This window comes from Vidua chalybeata, chromosome 7, assembly GCF_026979565.1.
Source record: "Vidua chalybeata isolate OUT-0048 chromosome 7, bVidCha1 merged haplotype, whole genome shotgun sequence".
NCBI lineage: Eukaryota > Metazoa > Chordata > Aves > Passeriformes > Viduidae > Vidua > Vidua chalybeata.
Window position 1 is genome coordinate 17545387 of NC_071536.1, and position 26618 is coordinate 17572004.

A 26618-nucleotide genomic window follows, 5' to 3' on the forward strand; every position below is an offset into this window, starting at 1 on the left:
AGCTGGAAATTATGTACCCTGAGTCTTATTTTATTCCAAATAGTATTTTCTGAGATATATGCTGGGCAAAATGTTCTTTTGCTTAACTGCAAAGTTATATTCTAAAATTTGAGCATAGTTTTAAGCTGTTTAGTTGAGGCTTATAAAGAGGTTTTTCTCTTTCCTAAACTATTTCTAGCCTTTATACAGTACAGTGTAATTTTGCTAACACAAGTAATCTGTTCAGGGGCAAAACAGGAGTCAAGTGCAGCTACAATATACTAATATGACACTAATACAATATGTATAATATATCAATACAATATAATATATCTTACATAGAGCATTATATAGACTAGTAAGTTTAATAAGCAGTATTAATGTTGTTGTACATATGTGCCATTTTACAAATGGGTGGGGGCAGAATATGCCTTACACAAAAATCTGTTGAGAACCTAGAAAGGAAAAAGCTGTGATGCAAAAAGCAATGCTCTATCATTTTCTTCTCAGAATATACTACAGACACAAAGCAGTGAAAAGGCGCCTGAAAAAAGCAGGACAGCTCTGTTAAACTTCTGCAGTTTACTGTCCCAGCTTTGATGCAGTAACTTGTTAAGACTGCTCAGAGTATATAACAGCCTATGGCTCACTCCTGTGAACAAGGTGCAGAGCATTCATTCTCCACATGCAAATTTCCAAGCACTGAGCCAAACTGTAAGAGAAATACAGAAGACATTTGCTGATTTTTTTTTTTAATAATACCCACAAGCATCTACAGATGTGATCCCATGCAATGAAGCATGTGGCCTTAAGCTGGAATTATTTGCAAACAGCAGGATCTCCTGGCAAAAGAGATGGCACTTGCTGTGTTATGAAAGCTGTCCCTCTAAAACCATGTTTGGTTAGCACCTATGCCCTGTTGAAATTGGCATAGATAATTCTGAGTGGGAACAATGCCAGCACGACAGATGGGAATGAATACAGGCATGCCAGAGAACCAGGATGTTCACTGAGTCTGAGTATTAGGGACAGAGTCCTTTCCAAGAATTTAGAAGTGGCAGGCTGTCCAGAGTTTCTCTACTTTAGGTAGGAAACGTGAGAATATATGATCTCTTTTGTAGTTATGAGCAAAATCAATGATAGTAATTTAAAAATTGATCATCTGAGCCATGCAAAGCATGACAGTAGGCACCTGAATTAGAGCAACTTTTTCTCTGGGTTGAGAATGGCACCAGGTCCTAGAGGGCAGAACCTGTGCACTGGAGTCAAAAGGATTCCACGGGTTTTCTGCTAAGTGGTTCAGACTGAAAAGCTTTCAGATGATAATGAATATTGTTCATTTGTACACTGCCTTTCAGGCTGTGAGCTCAAAGCAATTTGCAGAGATATGAGAATCTAAACTCATAGCTGGGAGGTGTGTCATTTACAGTTAACAAGATGAACCTTGCATGTATTAATGGGCTGTAGTCCCATCTCCCCTCCAACCAGGGATCATCAACTGGAAGTAGAACCTCTGTGAAGAAGGTGGAGGAAGGCAAAATCCTTCTGCCACAGTCCTGTGTACCCTGCTTTTGCTCTTTACGTGGCACAAATAGCTGTAACAGAACAGTTATCCAAAACACTAATTTAGTCTCCAAACAAGATTTACTAATTCCTGTAGGGTTTTTTTGATCACTGAACAGCTACATTTCCTATTTCTCTTTCCAGATTATGAATGGCCAAAATGTATTACCCAAAAAGACTTGTCCAGGATAATTTATATAATTCTGGGAAACAGGAAAAATAATGAATCTAAGAAAAAAAAAAATGCTTAGGTATTTCTGTTTAAAAGCTAAGAATCTGGTGTTGCAATTTTCCCTGAAAAAAGCCTGTATTTCCAGAAGAGCACACTAAGAAAACATTCTTTCATTTTGGATTTCTTTAACTTCAGCTATAAAAATTTATGGATACTTATGACAAAAAATGGCTCTAATTTGGGCAAAGTCTGTACTGTGTATTATAAGAAAGGGGTTAAAATTGGGTTGCCAATGTTGTGCTCTACCCAGTGCAGCCAATAGTGTCAGCTTACAGCTGAACTTTGTTTTCTGTTCAAAAGGTGTTTAGTACTGTTAGCAGCATAAAAAGCATTTGTGAATTCATTTTTATTTAATCCAGTGATATTTTGTAACCTAGAAATCTATGTGTCTGTTATTCAGTGAACTGACTGACCATTTCAGGTGTGGGCTGCTTTTGCAACACAGCCTTGAGGAATAACATGAGTCATCTGAGTAAGAAAACTTAGTTATAGTTTAGTTAAAGGAGTTTATGTTCCAAAGTAATACATGAAGAGGTATATTCATTCTAAATGTTCTGAATCTTCTGTGCATTTATAAAAATTACTTTGATTAAGCATCAGTGGATTGTTTCATTACAGCTTTTCCTCAAAAATTAATTTCCAAAAAATATTGGGCAGATGCATAATAATAGTTTTTAAACACATGAGAGTTCACCCTGAATGTGGCAATCCTGACACACACAGTGTAATAGACGTGAAGCATAAAGTGAAATTATTCGTGACATTTCCTTCCACTTTAAGTAACATTGCAAAGGTTAGTGGTCAGACTCAATAACCTCTGAGGTCTTTTCCAACTTTAAAAATTCTATGATTGTATGGAATACAAATAAAAGTTACATTAAAATAGGGAATCATAATTTTATAGAAAAAAATTATAATTTTTGCTGACATATAAAATTAATTTTAAAAGTACAGGATTGTCTTCCTTGTGAAATTCTGGGTTTTACAAAAGGCCGAGTGTATTTTTAATAGTGTTGTACAGCATCGTAAAAGTAATCAGTAGAACCTAAATGCTAGACAATAGGGCTTGTTATCCAGAGGGAAAGCAGCTCTACCAGTCTTTTCTGGCAAGGTTTCTTGGAGCCTTGATGTCACTTGCCACCAGAATCCAACAGCTAGAATGAAGATGAGTTTGCCTCTTTTCCATACTGAATTTCTGCTGAAGCAAAATGTTTTTCCTCTTGACAACATCCCATTTTGACATATATAGCTGTGATGTAGCAGACCCTACTTATATAATCATTGTGATATTTAAAGCAGATCTTAAAGACCCAAAAATTACATGATAAGGATTATAATGATTTCCCATTCAAATTGCATGAATGTTCTCAACAGTATTAGCACACATTCCAAATCTTGCCAAGTATGAACATGGTACAATGTTTGTGGCTAATGTCATCCATTTCTAGGACTCCGGTGTTAAAATAATCAATGGTCTGTTGAGCAGAATGATCTACAGCCTAAATTAGCTCTACTTTGTTAAGTGCCTCCTGCTCTCCACGAAAAGAAGCCATTGAGACTATAAAAAAACAAATTTTAGGAAAAAAAATTGCTTGAGTAAGTACTCTTGGAGACAAAGATCACTGAAGAGATAGTTTCTTCCTTTCCCTTGTAAATGAGACGTTTAGAATTTAGAGAAAAAAACTTTATTATCTGCATTCCTATGAAGCAAATCTTATGATCCAGCCAACTCTGCAATTGAAACATTACTTAGGTCAAAATTGGCCAACTACTAATAACCAGAAAGGTAAACAGGTATTAAGAGAGTGCTACCAAGAGAATTTCTACTTAAAGCGGAGCCATCTAATCATGGCTTTGTTCCTTCTTCCCAGAGCCCAAATGGTTTAAATACTCTGGAGTATATTAATTCTGCTCTCTATATATCTTCTTTCCACAAGCCTTTGCTCCAGTTCTGTGAGTCCTGAATAGGAAGATTCAACCACCCAGCTGTGAATGGAAGAGGTAGAACTGAAACATGGCACAAGCTGTGAAAAACACTGAAAACTCCTGACTTTGTAAATCAATATCTATCAATGCCCTGCAAAGTACTTCATAAATCTGGATGTTCAAGAAAGGTAACCCTGAGGTAAAACACCTTAAGTTTTAAAATATTTCACAACATTAGGATAATCTCAGGAGGCCTCTGATCCAATTTCATCCTTTGGGGGTGTTCCAACAATTAAGAGTTATTGGAATATATTGGTTTTCCAGATACATGTCCTCTTCAAAACAGATTTTAAAAAAAGACTAGTGTGAGTGTGTGACATGTTTTGAGTTAATAATACTGTGCTGGGAGAGAAAATTTAACCTGAAGGAATAGGTTTTGATCTAGCAGCAGCAGATTTTATTTAGGCTTTGGACAATGGGATTTCTCTTAACTAGCCAAGATTTCTCCTACAGCAAATATAGAACATTCAGATATAGACATTCATCTTTTATAAGTTATTAATAATAAATGTTGAATTCTGGCAGACCCTCCAGTGCAAAGCACTCCGGACATACTCATTTATTTAGCATTGCACAGGATTGTACTTGCTCAACTGATCCAGTATGCAACTACCATCATTTGCCCGTACCTGGAGGAAAACCAACCCGTATCTATCAGGCAGGCATTCCAGTTTATGGGTACTGTTCCCAGCTGCCTAATTACCTGCTTTCTGGACAGATATAAGGCTTGATAGCACTCTAAGAAGTCACCAGAAAAATGCCATTTGTATGCAACATCCATTCTGCTGATACTTGTGTGTGGTAATGTTCAGAGCCTGCCATGTGCAGATACCAATTCATTTCAGGGTTATAAAATGAAAGTTCATGTCACTGTAGGACTCAAGCATGGATCCATCAGTGAACCTAGCAAATGAGCTGCTTGGCAGTGAGGGTGAAACAGATGTTTATTTTCTTAAAATAAGGACAAAAAGACTGGGAGAAGCTTTATGGTTCCAGGAGAGGTTTTTTAGAAAGCTTGGAAATTTTGGGATGACCTTTTCTCTTTCCTTTCTGGGAAAGGAGAAGGCCATACTGGTGGAACCACAGCTAGTGGACACTTGCTGTTCTTACTGCCCTGACACAAACCTGGCTCAGCAGCAGGGAATTGTAAGGCCACAGGAGCTGTGGGAGAGGACTTGCTCTTCAGGCACCATGTACTGCTCAATCATCTGCACTCTGTCTTCCTTGCCAGGGGCAAAATGGGGAGAAAATGTCCTCTGGCATCCTTGGCTACTGCCCACGTGCATAACTGGTCCTGACCAATTGGAGAACTGGGAACCTGCTTGAAAAGATTTTCAGAAATGTGGTGAGCAACTAGAAATTACTCTGTCTTTAGTGCAATGATGCCTTTCCTTGGGGACCTATCACCAGGTCAACCATAGGGTAGGAAACGGTGTGAGATTCACAAGTGTTTCTTTATTAAGATCTTCTTGAATTAAACTCAGCCTGGCCCCCAGAGATCAGTAACAGCTCTTCAAAATCCTCCTGAAAGGAACAGCTGAGTCACATTCACAATACAGTATCAGATGTTATGCCTTAAAAGCAACAATAAACCAGTGTTTAATAGTGGTTTTGACACTGCTCACAACAAATGGCTTGTGAATGCATCTTTTACAAAACATTCTGGGGTGGGAATTGTGACAGAAAAGAGCACTTCTTTTGTGAAAGAAGAGGGTTTCTGTTTAATGTGGTTTTCAATCTGTGTGACTTTGTGCTGTGTGTACACAGGAATGTAATTTTCACTTTCTTCTCCATTCATGAGAGCTGGGGAAGATTTGTTTCATGCCTGGAGGTCCAGACCTCTAGTTTCCCAAGGAGAAAGCATGTCTCTAACTGCTGTGCTTCCTTCTATGAGGAAGTGAATTTTTTTTGTTGCAAACACCCTGCGGCCTGCTGCACTTCCTAAGGTGAAGTACTCATATTCAGAAATGGGGTACTCTGAATGTCACTGTGCAGCAGCATGTCACATCAAAGTCATTCCAACGCTACAGCATTTGCCTTTGCTTCATGGTTTTATTCATGGTGATGGAAATATTTATTCCCACAATAGTATGGATTGAGTTTTTTTGAATGAATGAATGAATGAATGAATGAATGAATGAATGAATGAATGAATGAAAAGTTCTGCCTAACCATTGAAAGGTTTTGCCATTGATATTTATTTCTTAGTGTTTGTCTATGGAAGAACCATGTGACAGACACTGCAGATCTGCCCATGTACCTCAGTTCCCAAAAAATATGTGTAAGCTGTGACAAGGAAAAAAAACCAAAAAAACCAAAACCACTGGCTTATAACCTCTTTTGCTGGCCTTTACAGACTGATGGTTTACTGTTCTGCTACTAAGACTCTGGATGCACACTGGAACCAAACCAAGCTTGCTGCTGGATTGAGGCAGGGAGCAGAAGGCTGGGAGATTGTACCACTGTCTCTCACTTTCAGACCTCCAACTGGCGTCTCTCCCCTGTACCAATGGATCAGAAGACACTGAGTTGTAGGTTATAAAAGCAACATTGAGGTTAACACTGGTATGCAGCTGCTGAAAGCACCTATTGATTATGTTTGTTGGGGGGTGTTCAGGTTGCTGATATGGAGCATGTCTCAGCTTTGTGGCACTTGTGGATTAACCAGTGACAGCAACATCAATCATCCTGTAAGTTTGCTGGAGTCCAGCACCCATCCCGAGACTGTTCCTATCCCTAAATACACAAACAGCCCCTTACTTGGTCCATTGGAGACCGTTTGCAGCACACAATTTTAGATGGCGCAGGTTGTATCCAATGAAAATCCTACAACTTAGATAAATGTTTCCCAGTGTTTTACTCAGTGTTGATTTTTCAGCATATTTACTAGTAATACCACTTACAATAGCAAATGACCATTAAAATAAAGATCCCGTCATCAAAAAAAAAAAAAAAAAAAATCAAAGCACATGTAAGAGATTAAAGCGGGAATCTCAGGAAAACATGCTCAGCTCAGTGAAGATAATCCTATTTTGGTTAATCTTGACTTAAAAGGATTCTTTCGTTACTTGGGTGCGAATCTGCTCATCGTGCAGAAATGACTAATTGAACAAGGGGGGCTTTTTGCACACAGCGGGTGTCCTCGGACACGGCCTTTACAGACCCCTGCCGTGACCCGAGCGCCAGGGAGGGGGCGCGAAGCCAACACTGCGCCAGCGACACCGACACTGACACTGCTCTCGGCAGCGCCACCCTCTCGGTGACACTCTCACGGTGACATTCTCACGGCGCCACCTTCACGGTGACACCCTCACGGTGACATTCTCACGGCGCCACCTTCACGGCGACACCATCACAACACCCGCGCGCGGCGGGCGCACTGCGGCTGCGCGGGGAAGCAGCGCGCGCCCCACGCCCCCCGCCGCCGCCAATGGCGCCGGCACAAAGTGACCTTGGCTGCGCTCCGCCCCTTCCGCCGTCCGGCCCCGCCGCGCCTGCGCACAGCCGGCCCAGCCCGCCCGCCCGTCGGCCCGAGCGCGGCACCGCAGCGGTGAGAGCCGCGCCACTCGCGCCATCCGCGCACATCGCCGCCCCCGCCCGCCGCACCCTCACTCTCTCCCTCTCTCCGCAGAGACGCCGGATCCTGAGCCCCGGGACGCCACCTGCTAAGATGTTCGCTTGCGCCAAGCTCGCCACCTCGCCCTCCCTGGTGAGTGGGGGTGCACGGGGGGCGCCTGCTTCGTCACCGGCCCCGTCCGTGTCGGTCGGTGACGGCCGCGGGGCGATCGCGTGTCGATTGCGGTTCGGGCGGGCCTCCGAGCCCCGCGGCAGCGCTCTGGGACGGGCCTGTACCGAGCGCTGCCCGCCCGAGAGCGAAGGGGTGGGGGTGGGGGTCGGGCAGACTGCGGCAGGGCCGCGTTCTCCTTCCTGCCTCCTTGGCGCGGCCGGGGCCCTGTGCCAAGGTGAGGGGCCTTCGCACACGAGCGGCCAAGGAGGGGGAGGTCAGCGCAGCCAACAGCTCCTGGGCCTACTGCGCCCCGTGCCTCCCTGTAGGTCAAACTCCAGCCTGTTGCTGGTCCTATGCAAGGCCGGAATTCTTTGCCCTTGCAGAGATAAGAGACTGTCCTGCATGAAAATGCCCTTTCTGGCCTGCAGAAGGTCTCATTTTGCATGGTCCAGGCCTAGGTTTCCCCTGCAGGAAGAGCTTTGTGCAAGAGCCGGTATGACCTTACACTGCTGGGAGTCCAAGGACATATGCAGGCCGCTTGTGAAAAAGGATTCATTCATTTGTGCCTAGCTAAATTGAAAAGTCTAGGTTACATCTGTGCATATAGCAACTTTGAAAATCATTTTGATGGCTTGTATTTATTAATTTCAAAATGTGTTTCACTGCCTCTTGGTCGGGATTTTTTGTCGCTGTTTTGCTTTATTTTTTGTCAGCATAATGCATGTATGTGTTCGCTGAATGGTGTGCCTATTTACTATATATCTTCTGAAAACAGTGCTGTCAGATTGCATGGCAGTGCTTGCTTCTGTATGGGTTATTGTATATCCAGCTGTTCAGAGATTGCTGTCTTTCAAGGAAGACAAATGGCTTAGTAGCTCATAGTCTTATTATTTTACAGACTGTTGTATGGAACCGCTGCGATCAAATGTTTCATTTTTTTATAGTTTTTTTCCTCTTCTTACAGATCCGTGCTGGATCAAGAGTCTTGTACAGACCAATTTCGGCATCTGTGTTGTCTAGGCCAGAGGTCAAGAATGGAGAGGTACCTTATAAACAAAATTCTGTATCTTCCTAAATTACCTGGTGAGCCTAAATGTCCTCAACCTAGAGTTCACTTGTACTAACTCAAATACCCATAGTGTGAAACTTGTTTTAAGTCAAACACCTAATAATACTTGTTGCTGTCCTGCTCTTTCCCCTGAGAAGTCTTACACATTTAAAGTTGGTACTTTCAGGTGGAACAGGTAATGTTCTGAAGTTTATGACTTACCATCTCATCACTCTGAAGAATAAGTAGACATTGGATCTAATACAATTTTTAAAACTGGATAATAACACTATCACGTGGTCTTTTGTCTGAATATAATGCTTTTTCATGTTTTGTTTTCTTAGGGCAAGTCAACAGTTAACGGGGCCCAAAATACTGTCTCCCGACTAGCACTTAGGGAATTCCAGACTAGTGCTATCAGCAGGGACATTGACACTGCTGCCAAATTCATTGGTGCTGGTGCAGCCACAGTAGGTGTGGCTGGTTCTGGTGCTGGAATTGGAACAGTCTTCGGTAGTCTAATCATTGGTTATGCCAGGTAATCAGTCTCTCTCTTTAAAAACTATTTAATTGAATGCAGATGTATCTGGAGACAGCTGAACTGTAGAAAAGATAATGACACTAATATATTCTGTTAATGATTACTGTTACTGATACACATGGCTGAAGAGAATCTTATGAAACTGTACCATATTCATCAGGATGGCTCTCTTGTTAAATTCAGAACTTTGTACACTCTTCCTGGAGGAGAGCCATGAAAGAAATTGCATCATTAGACTTGGTCGGTCTTTCAGTCACTGAAGTGCAGTGTTTGAGCATTCCATTCCAGAACTGAATTAAAAATCCATCCTGTATCTTTCCACATATAAGAGGAAAAGTCCTAAATAGTCTTCATAGTCAGAATAATTGTTTAGAAAACATCTAACACGTTCAGCTTTGCATCTCAGAATATGCAGTTATTTTAGCAAATTAATTATCATCCCTTCTAGAAATCTGAAGGGGGCAAGGGTGAGGATTTTGTAGTAGGGATGAAATTTCAGGCAATTTTACAACATTCCTGTAATAGAAGTAGTTCACATGACATTGTGGAAGAGCAGAACTGATACAGGCATAAAAGAGGTTTCATGTTCTTCGCTACTTTTTCAACTAGTTAAGTCTTAACTTCTTAATAAAGATTTTTAAGCCTTATTGAAGACAAGGAAGTTTACTTTCCACTTGAAGAAACAAATGTTTTCAGTACAAAATTAATATATCAAGTTTTGAATTTGGCATGAACATGTCAATAAGCAGTTGTAGAACATTGCTTCATAGTTTTATATTGGAGATTTTCTACTCTCACTTCTTGAAGGCATATTTATTGCATTTCTGTAACAAACTGCTGCAATTTTCTTTTGATTTTTTTCCTACTCTTAAGTGGTTCTTGTATTTGCCTTGAGAGCTGGTTAAAACACGATACACATGAAATTCCTTGGAGTATGGGTCTCATGTCACAGATGTGAAATAAATGTCGAAATTAGACCTGAGTCTAGTCTTAATTGCCAACTAGTTTGTCTTCAGTGAAATCCCTGCAAAAAGTTGCTTGCAGTTACTGGATTTTCGTGTTACAGAATCTGTAACAAGGAACTATGAGGTTAAACTGCATGAAAAACATCTTAATTGTAAGGATAAAAAGGACTTACTTACACCTTCTCTTTCTTTTAGAAATCCTTCTCTGAAGCAGCAGCTGTTCTCATATGCTATCCTGGGATTCGCCCTGTCTGAAGCTATGGGTCTCTTCTGTCTGATGGTTGCTTTCTTGATCCTGTTTGCCATGTGAATGGCTATCTGCCTGTAATATTGGCATTGGAATGTAACTGCATTTTATGGGACTCCCAAAATGTTGGTGTCATGGAAATTGATCCTATTTCCAAAGTCATTTCATTAAAGATAACAACTTTAACTGTCAACTTGTTGCCTTCATTTATTGTCTTTCTCACTAGGGTATCTGGAAGATAACATTGTGTAATTCGGTGTCCATGGATTCCTCCTGATAATGACATACTGCATAGCACTCTTCCAGTCAGATATTTTGTTTATTAAAATTAATGTGGCATACACTTGAAAGATCTAAGGATCTTTCAGAGATTAAGTGTGAAAGGCTGCCTTGTTGGCCTTCTTCCTTCACTTGTGTTTTTGTTTTTTTTCCCAAGCAAGCTGACACACGTTCTGGCACCTCTTGATAGAAGGAGCCAAACAGAAATCCGTGAAAGTGATAGGGCACTTCTCTTCGTATCAGTTTTCAAGTACACTAGATATTTTGATTACCATGGAGGGTTTTCTACTTGGATCTGACCAGTGTTCTCATTGAGCTAAATAAGGAACTGCTTTAGTATGGTCCAAGGCATTTAGCTGTGATATAGGGACATTATATTTTATTTAGTTACTGCATTTTTGGCATCACCTAATTCAGAGAGAGAGCTGCCAGCTTTCCAATTTTGTAGTCAGCCTTGCATTATCTCACACATTCTTTTAAAAGCATTAGGATTAAAGCATTTTGGTTAAAAAAAATAGCTGCAATATCTACCTTTGCTTCTCTTGTAGCAGTCTAAAGGCATTTATGGTGTCATTTATACTTGGAGGAAAAGACTGTGCTACTATATTTACCTGTTGGGGGATTGATAGCATCTCAAACTTTAGAATACTAAATAATCTGATCATATAACAAAAAAAAAAGCTGAACTTGGTTAGAATGTAAGCCAAGCTTGTTAAATGTTTTGTCATCTTGCTGTTAAGTAATTACTGAATTAAATATAAGATTTTTTATTGGAGGAAACTGAGAAATTACTAATAACTCAGATAAGTGCAAGGTGTGGGTAAGATTCTGTTTTAATCTGAATTAAAAAGTACCAAGTGGGTATTCAAAGAGATCCGGTTCAGTGGACTTTAGTCCACTTTAGTTTATGGTGGACTTTGAAGTGTTAACAGTTGGACTTAATGATCTTAAAGGTCTAAAACACCTTTCCTTTAAGGTGTTTCCCAACCTAAATGATTGAAAAAATTGTGTAGCAAAATTCTAGAACCTAGTATGAGAAATAACTTCCCCCACATACTCTTAGTAGAAAACAGTAATCTCTAATACAGAGAATGTTTTATATATGTGAATGTTAGGAGTGTAGAATATGAAGCAAATTAGTAGCTTTAGAACAATATTAGTAGTGTCTTACATGAGTAGATCAGGAAGTGGGGGTTTGAGGAGTGAGGGGGTAGGAGGTGAAGCATATTGCAGGTGTCTCCATGTGGTCTCTGCTCATGCAGTGGTGATTTTGGGACTTGCTGTTACCCATTCTTTGATGCCCTTGATTTGCAGAGCTGACAGTGCATTTGTCCTGGCTGAAATGCATTCTAGACTCTAAAACTCATCTGTCCTGGTAGGTGGTGAACTTTTTCTCTTCTTTCAGTACAGCAGGGATCTCTACAGGCATCTGAGGTGGCAATCTGTATTTCCTAAAATCGTGGACAGTCCAGTGGGCTAGTTTAATTCAAGCTTCAGGTTTCCGTATTGCTGGGATTTGGCCAAACAGGCATCTTCAGATTTGTCTTGGTCAAGTCCAGCTCCAACTCTGCTAATTCTACTTAGGAATTTGTTTGCATATAAAATGAGTTGCGGTGGTGTTTGGTGAAGATAGAAGACCTGGCTGAATTACTGCTCTTGTAACTTCACTAAGAAAGCCACCTGAATCACTGTGAGGTATTTGAATCAGGTTTGAATAATGAGTTTTGGATTTACATCCTATCTTACACCACCCTTTCAACATGAACCCTTTTTATTGTGATCAGCCTTGCCTGAAAGGCAGTGGACATCTTGGGTGATTCTATATGTGGATGTGAAGGTTGTTCTAGCATCTCCCCAAGCTTTTTGCCTTTTAACTCACTCTTAGACTGGTGAGCATAGGCCAAACTCAGGCAAAGTGGCTGTTTAGTTACACCAGTCATGAAAGAATCAGATCTGTGTTCTACAGATAAAGATTAATTGAGGACTTTCAAAACAAGGCAACAAGCCTTCACACAGAGGATTATCCTCCTTAGAAACAATAAGGGGCTTAGAGTTAATGAGGAACGGGCAGATGCTGAACTATTAGGTGAACTATTACAGGGCACATGGAATCCCTTTCCAACATAGCTTAGTTGGTTAATTTGAGTGGTCTGTCAGAGAGTACCCTCAGCTTTCCTGAAATGCTCACAAAAGTAACAATTATAAACATGTAAAAGACTTACTTTTTTTCTTACAAAAAAAACCCCAACCCAGTCTCTTTGCATTAATAGGGCAGCAACACCAAGGTCTCTTGATCTTCCTGTAAGAGTTTACATCAAGAAATCTTCCAGTAGGTCAGAGAAACCAAACTTAAGTTTCAGGATGTGTTACTGTAGGCTTTACTTCCCTGAAACCTTTTTCACTTTCTTCTGACATGGACCATGCTGAACTTAAGAGATGGTCAGCTCATGAAAATTTGTGTTGTAGGTTCTCCAGATTGAAAGACTGTTCATGTTTCATTGTTGAAGATGAAGCCAGCTAAACCTCTGAAATAGCCATGTTATTCTAATGGAAAATATGAAGGAAATGTTAAAGTTACCAAATATGCTCTTAAGTTATTGCTGCAGGTAAAAGTGATTCATCCCATGCTGCTGTTTTTTCCCTTTTTCTTGCTTTCCTTTTCTTTGATCTTTGCATCAATTTGACACTGAAGAAAGGCACCTGTGGTTCAGTTTTTTAGTCCAGGCTTAGGACTGCTGCTGCTACATAATGGTGAAGCTAAACCATCAAAAAATACTTGTTTCTAATACAGGTCTTAGTTGCTCTCTGAAGAAAGCAGTAAGATCTCTATTCCTCTTTGCTGCATGTACAATTGAGTCCTTGCAACATACTATTTTAAAGAATAATTCCACCTTTAAGTAAACAATATATTTTTATGTAGTGCTTTCTATCCTATCGTATCTTAAAGAACTTTGCAGAAGTGCTTTACAGTGCCCACCAAAACCATACACAAGAAATGAAACATACCATTCAAGTTCAGAGAAACTCAGCCAAAACGTATTTTACTGGAACTGATACTACCTGGAACTGATACTACTGTTTTAGAAGTATGTTATTGTTATGGCCTTGCACTATCAGATCAGTCTCAGAACAAGATCAAATGATACACATGCACAGAATTAAAGATTCATGTATGATTCAGAGTACACACTAGCTAAACTGTGTTGCCATATAGGATTATGCTACTTTTTTAACGAATCCAAAATTCCTTTATTTCCTCCTGTGTAAAATATAGGCGTTTGCCATTATTCTACAGTGCCACAGCATTTTTGATACATTAACCAAAGTGAATGTTTAGCACAACCACGGCTTCGGGCACACACCTCGCTCCTGCCCTGAGAGGGGGTGTGTTGAGAGACGGGGAATCTCGCCAGTGCAGGGCTTTGGAGCGTCGATTATTCCAAAAGTTAGACGTGACAGGCGCACGAAGACTTGCCGCTGAGCGAGGCCTTGCACTGGTTTATTCACTACGTGGTGCCTGCTGTCCTCAGCTGCCGGCCCTCCTGCACGTCCCGCCGGGGAGGACGGGCCCCTCACGCTGAGCTCCTCTCCGCCGCGGCCGCAGCAATCCTGCCCCACCCCGCGCGCCGTGCCCGCCGTGGGAGCGCGGCCGAGGCGCCGCCCGGCGCTGCCGCGGCCCGGCCGGGGTCGCTGTGGGGAGCGCGGCCCGGCCCCGCGCTGGCCCCGCCCCCGCGCCGCGTGACCGCCCCGCCCCGCCCCGCCCCGCCCCGCGGAGGTGTCAGAGCGGCTCTCGCGAGAGGTGACGGAAGCCCGCGGGGGACCCGGCCTTTAATGTGCGGTCCGGCCGCGTTCCGGGTGAGTTTGTAAACACGGCCCGGCCCGGCTCGGCCCGGCGCGGCGGCTCCTCCTCCCTCCGCGCTGCGGCGGCGCCGGGCGGGCGGGGGCGGCGGGGCGGGAGCGGCGCGGCGCGGCGGTGGGCGGGGGATGCCCGGGAGGCAGTAACATGGCGCCGCCGCTCCTCTCCGCGGCAGCCCCCTCCCCCAGCGCGGCCTGCGGCTCCCGCCGCCCCTAGAGCGGGGCGGGGCGGCCCGGCCGGCGCCGCGGACACCGGTACCCGCCCGGAGGTAGGGCCTGGCGGGCGGCCCGGGACGTGTGGCGGCGAGGCGAGTGGGTGGGTGAAGGGGGCTGCGGCGCGTCCGGGAGCGGGTGCCCCCCGGGGGCATCGCCGGCAGCCGCCCCGGGCCCGGCCCACGGCGTGGAGGGCGGGAGGAGGGGGCAGCCGAGCCTCGCCTTTCCGCCTCGCCTCTGCTCCAAGAAGGCCTCCGTGTGCATCCATCTTCGTCTCTGAAGGAGAGCTTGGTCCGTGCCGGCGCTGGTGCGGAGAAGGGTACGGGTGTGGGGGATGCGGCGCGGGGGGTAAGAACAGCTCTTCTGCACCAGGTATTGGCCTGCCTGGTGTCTGGCCACGGAGCTGAACCTCCTGGACCAGTTGCCTCATTGCCTTTGACTGTTATTGTGCGTAATGCCTGTCGAGTTGTCAAATAAAAGGTCTCTGAAGCTTTCCTGTGAAAAAAACATGTCACAGACTCTCGATTAGTGAGAGCTGCAGGGTGTTTAAGGCACAAATGTTTTATGTCAAAATGTAACCTCACGTTTAGAGTTAGGGGAAATGTGTGCTGCCATGTTGCTTCTACAGTCTTACTGATTCTACAGCGTTTTTGCATCCCTGTTCTTGGAAGCAGATCCATTAGTGTGTTTATATGCCCTGTTCATGCACTCTATGTCCCTCACTTGGTTTTTGTTCTGTTGCTTTTTCCCAGAGGTGTTTATCTTCCAGTAGTGATACTCTCATCTGTTTTCTTGCACTGAAATGAAAATTTTGAATAATCTGAACATTCTGAACCATCCCCTACTTTCCAAACAGTGGCCACAAATATGGCTGAAATGTATTTTACTTACCACCTTTTAAAACAGTGGTTTTGTTTTCTGTTTGACATGTTCTACTCATGGCAGTGAATGTCACATCCACACTTCTTGCTGAGCATAAAGCTGGATAAGAGGTAATAAAAACAAATGTTCTGAAGTTTGGGTCATAAGACTGCTAGGTATGGTTAGATGTTAAATTCAGCACGAGCTGATAGGATTGGAGCAGTCCTTGTGGTCCTGGTCTTCTGCAGGTGTTCCAGGTGGAATTTCTTCAGCCATCCACTGAAACAGGTTGCTGTCTGTTGGTGGACATCATTTCAGAGGGACAAACTTTAGTCTTGTTTGGCATTCACTTGAATTAACTCTGAAGTGTTCATAATTATGCAGTCCAGAATCAAAATTGTCAAGTTGTCTTGTTAAAAAACTAAACAATAATTTTGTCATGGACTGGTTGTTATATAATGCTTCAAAAGAATTGTCAAATAATAAGAGACCTTAGTGTGTACATAGAGTGAAGCAGCTCTTTTAAAAATCCATTGGGATTTTATGTTTCAATACTGACATTGCATGCTAATGCTTAATCAAGTGGTTGAGCTTTTGATCTTCTTCACAGTGTAGTTGATATTTCTACCCTGACTTGAATTCTAGAAATATGAATGTGTTTGGTAGGTCTTTTTCCAGAAACTTCTAGACTATGCAGTATGTAATATAAGATACCTTCAGATCTTAAATTTCATCATACATACTTCAATTAATAATCTTGCTTTTCATGCTACTTTTCTTTTGAGACCACGTTGAACAGCATGAACTATGCTTTTATTTTCATTCTTGTTTCATTAAATTTTGAAAGGGCCTAGTGCTAAAAATTGTTTTTCTGTCATAAGCTTTTTTTTCTTCCACTCTTCATTAACTTAAACTTACGAATGTACATTTTTACTTCCGTGAAGGTTTTCTAACTTAAAGTTATTTATAGTATCAACATTCTTAATGGTTTCTTAACACAGTCTTGAGTTTCTGTATAAAAATTATGCATTTTTATTTTCAAAGGAGCAAATATGTTTCAATACTTTTAACTCTTTAATTTTGACTAGATTTCAGGTTACCATTGTTCTGCATAACTGATCTGTATTTGTTTAACATAAAATATGCACTCTAAGGAGTCTTTGGATATAGTTAGTGACAAAAATATTAATCAATATTTAATAATTACGCAATAAATGCTTTTTCCCCCCAGATTTATGCTGTACTGTTTTCAGCTTTGTTGAGTGTCAGCTTCAGTTCAGCCTGAGAACTTTTCTGTTAGCTTCACTTCAGATAAGAGCTTTTCTTAAGCAAGGCATTCTAAGCAATATGTTGTGTTTCCTTCCTAGGTAAATCCAGTGATAGTTTATATAAGTGCTTACAGGACAGAAAAGGATCATTCTGTTTTAATGAGCAAGAGGAATCCTGTAGTGAGATATTTGATATATTTAAAGATTTTTAGAATTAAATTCTTAATTCATTCATTCAATTTTAGACTTCAGGGATGCAATCAAAGAAAGTGTGAAAAGCAAGCAACTTTTTGTTAAGCTTATTTTTTTAATTTTGTTGAAACAAATGTAGAAAAATGAGGTTGGATTTCTAATGTTTGTTAGGTTGAAGATGTTCAAACCTAGTTAAATGAACTGAAGAAAGCAAGGCCTAATATCTCTGTAAGCAAATAGTGAGAAGATGGGAGGAATATTAATCCCTCTATATTTCTTTTATGAGGTTCATTGACATTTTGCTTATTTACAAGAGCTGTATTCGCACAGCCTGCATTTTTATTAAGTTAAAGAAAGATCAGGGATGTCTCTGAAAAATACTTAAGGCAGAGGTTTGAATTAGAAGCCACCATGTTCAGCCAACAGGAAATGTTAGGCCTAAGGACCTTTCTTTATGCCATTTGTGCTCTCTGCCAGAAATGTATCTTCTTGTGGAAGAAGCCACTCCTGCAGCTAAAGGACTTTAATTGCTTTGTTTCTGTATATGTGACTGTGCTACCTGTCCAGCTGGCTGTCTTGTCATTATTGGAACTTGCTATGTCAATCATCCTTTCTTTTGTCTTTAAGTAAATCATCTTTTCTTCTTGTCCAGATGTGCTGCCCTTTATAGAATTTAGACAGATGGTGGAAGGTATGGAATTAACTGTAGACATCAGATATTAGCAGTTAATTAATAATGTCAGCAAAAAATGCCTATCATTTGACTTTTTAAAAGAAAAAAATGGAACCTTCTGCTAGCAGCATAATGTGAGGAAGGAGCTCCTGTTTTTCTGTTTGCCAGCCATTGGTATTTATGAACTTTAAATATTCTGGACTAGAGTTTATAGTTTTCTTGCAGAATCTACAAGGTTACTTTCTGCCAATCCCAAGGTTACTTTCTGCCAATCCCACTTTGATTATGAGGAGAAATGTTTTGAATTTTCAAGTTTTATCTCTTCCATTTCCTTCATTTCTCAGTTTTATTTTTTAGGACTGTCAAATTTGACAGTATTGCACAAATACAGTCAGATCACTTCTGGAAGTGCCCTGAAATGGTCAAGAATTAATTACACTAGTTTTGCTTCACCTTTCTTCTTTTGCTTTATAGGAAACAGAAAATATATCTCCAGTCCCTCTAGGTAAGTAGATCACTGGGGTTTTCTTCCTTTTAAAATACAAATTATGTTTTTTCAAAACTTCGTCACTTTTTAAGTGGTGTATTCTACCTACTAACTTCTGATTTTTACTGAAATCACAACTTGCATATCTACATGTATAGAAAATTGTGGAAATAAAGATAGACTCTTTAAATGTGGGAAGTTATTAAAATTTATGATATGAATGCTGTATGCAAGTGTTGAAAGTGTAAAGACACCATGTTCATTTTGATTTTTGTTATTATTTGTTTGGTTGCATGAAAAAGCCATCTCTTAATCGTGAGGTGTTTAAATTTAGAAAACAAAAATAGCTACCCCCCCCCAATCTAAAGACATCTTGGAAGGAGCTAAGCAAAACACTAAATTCAGCTCTCCAGGTAACTATTAAGAGAATGTTATTCTTTACTGTGGCAAATATGTTCCATTCACTTTACTTCGAATAAGTATGTACTCTTAACTAAAACTCTTAAAAGTTCATAAAAGTTAAAAATTTTGACCTGGTTCTTTTATTGCTTCAGTTTCCTATTATAAAGTGAAGCTTTAAAGTAAAGTCTTACATTACCTAAAGTAGTTATACATTATGATGAGATCAACAGAAAAGTTTAGTTAAGAGTTAATAATACTCTATACAGTAAGGCTTTGTATCTTGCAGTAAAAGGGGGCACAATCCCAGATCCAATGTAATGAATAAAAGGAAATGTTGACTGGACATGGCCAGTCTTGAGGAAATGCAAACATCCGTAGGAAAACGCATCAGTGGTGCTGTAACATAAGCACTTTGGAGTGTTTGGACTCAGAGGAGACCGTTTGCTGATGGAGTAATATAATTCTGGCTTGTCTCAATGGCCTGCTACAGTTTTTGTCCAACTCTCATCTTTCTCAAAGCAGAATGTACAGATGTTTCTTGGGTTGGAGCCACATGCAAGTGGTCAGTGTAGCTGCAAGGCTTGGGTGTGCTTGTCACATAAGCAGTAGGAGATAAATCAGCTACTGCTGTAGCTGCAGACTGACAGATTGTCCTCTGTGGGCTGTCCAGTTTAGGAGGGTGACACACTTGTGAAAATATGCATCTCTTCTTGCATGTTGGCCAGAAGAAGAATGCTGTCCTTCAAAGGTTTTACAGTTTTTGTTTGTTGGTGGGGTTATGTGTGTTCATAGCTGTCTTTTCTGTGCTCAATTCTGGCAGCTTTCTTCTGTGCTGTTTGTGTCAGCCCTGTTGTTACAGGAGAGCAATCTCTGTATTGCTACAGTGCTTAAAATAAGTAATCACAGGGTAAGAGTGCACAGCCTGTGAGCAGCTCTGTGCATGGACGTCTTTTCGCATACACCTTGCTTTTTATAGGTAAAGTAGAGGCTTTAGCTGCAAGCCTGGTGATTCTTTACTAGGTACCTGTGAAGAATTTTCTCAGCAAATTTAAAGAAGTTTTTGCAAGGACTCTTGGTATATATACATTTTAAACAGCTGCTTACATGTTCAATAGAAAAAGTCTTGAAGCAAAGTGTCAGTTGTATTTTCCATGCTCCTGTATGTAGGCAATTAAGAGAAAACAGAAGAATCTTTACCACTTAAATAAGCCAACAAGACATGGCTTAAGTCAGTGTAGGCTTCTATTCTTGGTAAAATTGTCTTCTGAAAGGTTTTGGAAGCGAGCTTCAGACTAGGTAGTAATAGTTTCCACCAAGTGTACCCAAGGTGTTTAATTAAAATCTTATGGAAATAGGCAGATAATAGTTGAAGCTATTTTTGTAGCACATTTAGATATATATTAATGTGACATTTTATGGAGACATTTTTATTTTTTAAATAAGCACATTGCCTTAAATATTAGTGAATTATTTGTAAACTCATTTTTATTTCTCCATATTATATATATTTTAAAGATGGATTTATACTTATGTAGTTTACTGTACCATTTACATTCCAAACATCATGAAAGAGGCTTGCTACATTTTGAATAGGCATGATGTGAATGTATTTTACTTCTGTGTTGAAAGTACGGAGCAAACACCAAAAAAGTGAGATTATTAGTGTGATTTTAGTACTGAAGTTGATTATCCTGTAAAGATTATTTCAAGTTTTTCTTGTGTTCAGCTCTGATGCTGTTACTGTGTGACTGGAATTCTACATATGGATTTCTCTATGCTACTGAAAGGAATGTAGAGTTTGAAGCTTACAGAAGCAAGTTGCAGTTCAGTGGACTGTAGTAAGAATCATTTCATTGAATGTTCATTTTAGCTGAAGAGATAAGGCTGGAGTTTCACATTCATATTCACATTCCTTCAGGAGCTGTCTTTTTTCTCTGGGACGAGGTGTTAGCTGTTGCCTAGGTAACAGTCCAGGGTGACTCTAATTCCCCTCTAGGGACAGGGTTATCACTTCATGTATTACATTTCTAATTTGGCTGGGTAAGTAACATTTTTGTCAAGATGGCATCTAAGTTGCTATTTTGGTTTTCTGGGGAAAGGTATTTTCTAAATTACTCTTTCTTACTGTCATATTCTCACTTTGAGCAGTCAGTCTACAACAGAGAGAGACTCCTTTGAAATTAGAGTGGCAATTACCAACATTTTTTCCTGAAAATTTGCCTTCTCTATGTTAGTTTTGTTATGCCTGTCAGGCAACATGCAATCCAGAAGGAAAAGAGGATGCAAAGGATGGGATTTGTTTGAATTTTGTAGCAGCAACAGGTTTTTGACCACGCAGAGTCTTCTAAAGGTGTCAGAACATTACCCAAGTTTGGATTGTCCATTGCAATTGTTCACCTCTGTTCCTGGCTATGATATCTTTATGGTATGCTTTAAATTTCGGAGTTATCTTGGATTGCACAGAATTTTTTCCAGTCAAAATTTGGATTTCTGCAAGGCTGAGATTTCACAGCCCTGCTTGACAACCTGTTCCAGTGTTCAGCAAACCCTCATTGTGGGATTTTATTTTAATGCTGTTTTCCTCTTGCTCTACACTTGTTCCTAACTTTCTTGGTGTGTCTCGTGAATGTTGCATCTCATCCTTTTATTATACTCTACCTAAAGTCTGGATCTGACTTTTCTATATCAATACATTAGATAGTTCATGACAGCAAGCAGATCCTTAGCTCTTCTCCATTCTGAACAAACTTTGCTTCCTCTTGTTATGTAATAGTCCAGCCTCCTAACTGTTTTGATGAGGCTCCAGATGTTTTCTCTCCACATCATCAGCTGTCTTGAGGGGCTCAACTCTGGATATGGCACTTCAGCTGTAGTCTTAAGAGTGCCAGATAAAGGGCAGTAATCACTTCCCTTCATCTCAATGCTGTGCCTTTGTTAATTCATCCCAGTAGGCTCTCGTCTTTCAGCGCTAGAAGTGACATGATGCTGAATCGTGTTGGGTTTGTTGTCCACCAGGAGTTAGAGGTTCTGCCCCAAAGCTGCTTGACAGCCAGTTGCCCCTCATCCTCCACTGTTGCATGGAGTTTTGTTCTAAGTGCAAGCCTTGCAAGTCTTTATAATAGGTAAATACAGTTCTTACCAATTTGGCTGCACTAACAAATCTGAGCCCTTTTTTTCCCCATCCTGTCAGATCCAGTTTCTGTTTAGATTTAAAATGTCCAAGGTCTTGCTTAGAATGCAAGTGAACTTCTTCTAGATGCAAAAGTTTCAGTGCTTCAACATAATTTTTTTCCCTCAGATGTTATCTGGAATCTCTTTACAGGGGATTACCTCACAAAATTCCATGTGGCCTGCAGTCAAATAATGTTACAAAGATGAGGAAATTAATTTATCTCCAACTTTTTTCCAGTAAGTTTGCCAGAAGGATAGTGCTGCTTTTCTTTTTCACAAGGATTGATTTTTTTACTTGTTTCTCAGGCATTCAAATTTCACAGGCTTCACAAACTAAGACATGGAACCAGATAAGAACTTCACATGCAAATATGAGATTTGGTAATATTCCTTGAAAAGAGAAAATGAATGGACCTAAAAAATTTACATCTTCTCACCTACAAAAAAATACTGACAGCATGGAGGGAGTTGATTTTATGTCTGAAACTGCATCTCTCAGAGACTGACAAGACATAGTAAGAGAGTGGAAAAAATGTCCTACATGCACTTCAGTTAATCAAAATCTTCATGCTTTGGATTAAAAAAAAAAAAAACCAAATCATAATTGTTTCTTCCACCATTAGTTTCTGATATGAGTATTACTTGTCTACTCATAATACATATCCATATGTGTATATTGGCATATGGGGGCATATGTAGCCATTAAATAAGTATACAGTGCCCTATGATGGCAGGTTCAAAAAAACTAATTCCTTTTGAGATCTAAACAAGACTAACTCTGTTTGCTTCAGCCTGCATTTGAAGAAATGAGACTGTTGCATTCCTGAAGAATAGTGGGATAGCTGTTAACTGTTGAAGTTCCATGTATTGTAAGGATATACTCTTAATAAGTGTCATGGATAAGGAACTTATTTCTTACCCTTAAGCCTTAGTCATGAGTCAGACTTGCCCATAATCTTGTTAATACTCCTTATTAGTGAAGGTACCAAGTTCACAGTTTGAACAGGTAAAAAAATACTTCATTCCTTCAGAAACTTGAGACAGGCTATGAACTCTTTGCAGACAGTCTTCATCCCTGATTTGCTTTGGCATCTTTTCTTTGGGATGTAAATGTTTCCCTGAACTGTCAGTGCCAAAGACTCTGAAGTTTCTGGCAGCCATTCATCTCTTCTTGACTTCTGATCTCAGCTCAGTATCCCCATTCCTTGAAACATATATTTAGAAGTGACAGTTCAGAATCTCCTGCATGCCATGTTTTTCTTTGCTGTTATATGAACATTACCAAGGATGCTGGGATCTGCTCTTTGAAGGAATATCAAAAAACATCTATACATAGTGGTTTTTTACTGTACAGGTACAACCAGAAGGATCAGATACTGTGTTCCCTACAGATCTCTGAGGTAATAAGTTTGAAATTATTTGCTTATGCTTACTTGATATGTCTTGTGTCTAGTGCCCAGATGTGTACCAGAAGTGTACATTCTTAGGGTGGTTAGACACTTTGAGAATCCTTGCAACTCTACATGACCAGTGCGCTGGGGATGACATGGGTTTATTTTGCCCATGATCTTTAATCGTTACAACATCCTTATTCATCTTTATTTGCTTCATCAATCTAAATAGTGTTCAGAACAAACACTGTTAGTTCTCCACACAAATACTCATTTAAAGATGAATGTATTTCCTCCAAGGTAAAGCCACAGATGCCACAACTAATTAGAGGATGTATTGAAGCAAACAATTTCTTTGAAAAACTGTTGTGTTTCATGGGTGAATAGTGGACATTTTATAATTTATCTTTACAAAATCATTCATTATTATATTTTTAGCATGCATAGTAATTAATATCTTCTTTTAGTTACAGTTCATTGCCATGAAAAGGAGGATATGATAGTTCGCCCTATGAAACAGGTTTATATGTGAAATCTGGCAGGTATGTGTATTAGTACGTGGGGTGAGTATGCAAAATAGCACAAAATATCATGAATATCTTACTTCTTTCTTAAATATTCTTAGCCTGTCAGTAGTTAAGTATCTGAAACATTACTGAAGTACATGTTTTTGTAATTAAATTCATAACAGTTTACACAAAGGGGTATGTGCTAACTTATCTCTGATGATGAGCTTTAAATAAGGATTGTGAAAAGGCTAAGGAATGAACACTACTTCTTCATCTGTTGGCACCAGAACCTTGACTGCATGGTGTTGATCTGCTGCTTTGATCTCTTTTAAACTGAGAATTGGATCATTATTACAATGTATTTATTTTCAGTGACAAGTTGTTCTTACTGTGTTTTCAGATACTTTTTGCATTTAATCATGTTGCATGTGAGCATGTGGATTTCTGATTAAGGTGTATGTTCAGAAACTGCTGTGGTGGATTTTGTGTACCTTCCTGACAGAGCTTGAAATCCATATTGAAATCCATATGAAATACATATGGGTATTTAGAATATTACTATAGTCAGAAGGCAGAAATTCTTGCCCATAGAATATTAAAATAGCTTGTTGATGTATTGATAATTTGTTGCATTATTTTTAAAATTTGTTATATTCTAATTTTAATACAGGTAGCACAACGACCTGTGGAATATGAGTGATGACAAACCCTTTTTATGTACTGCCCCTGGATGTGGCCAGGTAATGGTCTGAACTGAAATTATTAGCATTGTTCAAATAAAAGTAAAACAGTGAAATGTATTTTTAGAGATTGAAGAAAAGGGGCTTATGATAATTGCTACTAAGTTTTTATGTTTTGCTGAAAAGCAAGAATTTTTAGCATGTGGGTCTACACCAGCTGATGATTCCAGGGAAGGTGAAGAGAAAAGTTCATGTCCCAGATGCCAGCTTCACACTGTAGAACAGGGAGAGGGAGTCAGGCTCTGGACATCGTATTCCCTCTGGAAGAGCTGCTCCACCACTTAGTGAGGACAGAAAGACAGACTTAAGTCTCTTAGCATGATAGAATGCAGAAATTTCTGGCTTATGCTGTATGCAGAGTTAGGGTGCAGGAGTTACGGAGAGCTGGGCATTTGAAACTCTGGGCAGTAAAGTTCTAAGGAAAAAAAAAGTCCCTTGTTTGTTTTACCCTGTCTTACAGTGATCCTACATTTTTGATTACCCTCACAGTTCTACATGCACATGTCCTCTTTCATGGAAACATTCTGAATTACTGTACTCTGAGGTGAATTCAGTTTATGTATCAGTTCCTGAGAGGTGATACTTGATGTGGATCTTTATATGTGGAGTGACTTAAATTAGTGAGGCATAACCAGAAACATAAATTGGAGCTCAAATGTTCACAAAGAAAATTAAGAATTTCAATGTTTTGTGTAAAATGTGTTCTTTTTAGGAAAGCTGCATCTTGGGAAACATTTTCTTAGAATATGTCAATTGAAACTAACTTCGCCCACAATTACAGATGCATAGCAAATTAGTGAAAACAAACAAATTGTAAAAGTAAGAATATCTCTTTTACAGCACTTAGTTTGTCTGCTTACTGCTTTTTTATAGCATATACCCTAAATATTGGGGAAAGTATGCATGAAATGAGCAAACCTGAGAGGTTTTTAAAATGCTGGTAAGGTTTAGCTAATTCACAGCATTTCAGTTGTCTAGCATTATTCTAGTGTTGCCCATTCTACCTGCCCCTTGTTTTAAGTAGTAAATTGTCAGGGGCGGGAGCTACAATATTTTATTTTATTTTATCTTTATGCTGTTAAATGCAGTGAAGTTTGTGATTACAGATCAATTCTTATTAATGTGGTAATACACATAATGCAGTAATCAAGTAGTGGTGGTCAATTACTAGACATTGTCAAGATCCATTAATACAGCAAATGGCTGTTTGCTGATGGTTGATGGAGGCTGCAGCACTCTGAAATGTTATCTTGGACTTTTGATGAATGCAGGCAATAACACTGCAATTTCCCTGGAATATTTAGTAACTATGAACATAATTTGAGTTTTATAATATTTCTGCTTGGTACTGTTGACCAAGGAACAAGATATATCTGCTTTAGAGGGTGGTATTTTACCATAGTAATGGTAGTTTTACATGTCGTAAAAATTGCATTCTGTGGAATGGCATTTGTTGTGTTCACACTCCCAATTACAAATGTTTCTTAAAACTTTCTGCTGCAGCGTTTTACCAATGAGGATCATTTGGCTGTCCATAAACATAAACATGAGATGACACTGAAATTTGGGCCAGCCCGTAATGATAGTGTCATTGTGGCTGGTAAGTATATACCTGTACTAAGTTTGTTCACTTTTCTGCTGGAATGGGCATGTGCTTTATGCATTTTCTGTACATAATGCATAGATTCATGTTAAGAGAATGTGATACATTTTCTGCACTATACTTGTGTGCAGTGTGTGCTTAGGCAGTGTTTTCTTACATAATGCATGTCAGAATTTGAAGGCAGTATTATTCTCCATAAGTTACTTTTATTTGTATCTGTTATATAATCCAAATATTTTAAAATTATCAATACTTATATAATTGATTTAATTGTATAAACATTTAATAAAAACATGCTAATAAAGACTACTCGTAAGAGAATCTGTAACTAAATTAAACTGTATTTCAGTTTTAATTATTCATTGATATTACTTGTCTCTTAAAATTTAAAATATGTAGCATTTTTACATGTCATGATGATATTTGAAGAATGAACCAGTGATTGCTCTTCCAATGGGATAGTAAAAGAAAGATCAAGTCTTTTGTTTTCATTTTGGCTTAAATTCAAAATACTTTAGTCCCACCTCTTAATTCATGTTATACCCTTAGTAATTACAGCTTTTGTCCAGGATCATAAGTAATCACCAATGGATGATTGATTGCATTATACATTTGAGAGTTTTTGAATGAAGATAGCATGTGCTAAGTATGTGGAAGAAGTATGTGGAAGTTAGTCAGTCTGGGTT

The 26618-nt window shown here is 39.8% G+C and overlaps 2 protein-coding genes across 11 annotated transcripts in view; both read left to right on the plus strand.

Moving 5' to 3' along the window:
• The first annotated feature begins 7207 nt into the window (after window positions 1-7207).
• Window positions 7208-10481, plus strand: ATP5MC3 (ATP synthase membrane subunit c locus 3). The gene is made up of 5 exons (XM_053948361.1): window positions 7208-7310; window positions 7392-7469; window positions 8452-8529; window positions 8880-9073; window positions 10237-10481. Exons 2-5 carry the CDS (start codon window positions 7431-7433, stop codon window positions 10349-10351), a joined length of 426 nt encoding a protein of 141 aa, XP_053804336.1. The 5' UTR covers window positions 7208-7310; window positions 7392-7430; the 3' UTR covers window positions 10352-10481.
• A 3875-nt stretch (window positions 10482-14356) lies between these two features.
• ATF2 (activating transcription factor 2) overlaps window positions 14357-26618 on the plus strand; it is a 49215-nt gene continuing 36953 nt past the window's right edge. The window contains exons 1-6 of one of the 10 annotated variants that reach the window (XM_053947199.1): window positions 14367-14422; window positions 15581-15627; window positions 18104-18134; window positions 23548-23622; window positions 24260-24329; window positions 25833-25929. In XM_053947199.1, coding sequence (XP_053803174.1) covers window positions 24282-24329; window positions 25833-25929 — 145 coding nt within the window. In that variant the 5' untranslated portion in view covers window positions 14367-14422; window positions 15581-15627; window positions 18104-18134; window positions 23548-23622; window positions 24260-24281. Of the gene's footprint in view, window positions 14423-14670; window positions 14692-14809; window positions 15628-18103; window positions 18135-21840; window positions 21927-23043; window positions 23090-23547; window positions 23623-24259; window positions 24330-25832; window positions 25930-26618 lie in introns of those variants that run through there. The other 9 variants (XM_053947206.1, XM_053947198.1, XM_053947201.1 and 6 more) reach the window with 9 other exon arrangements.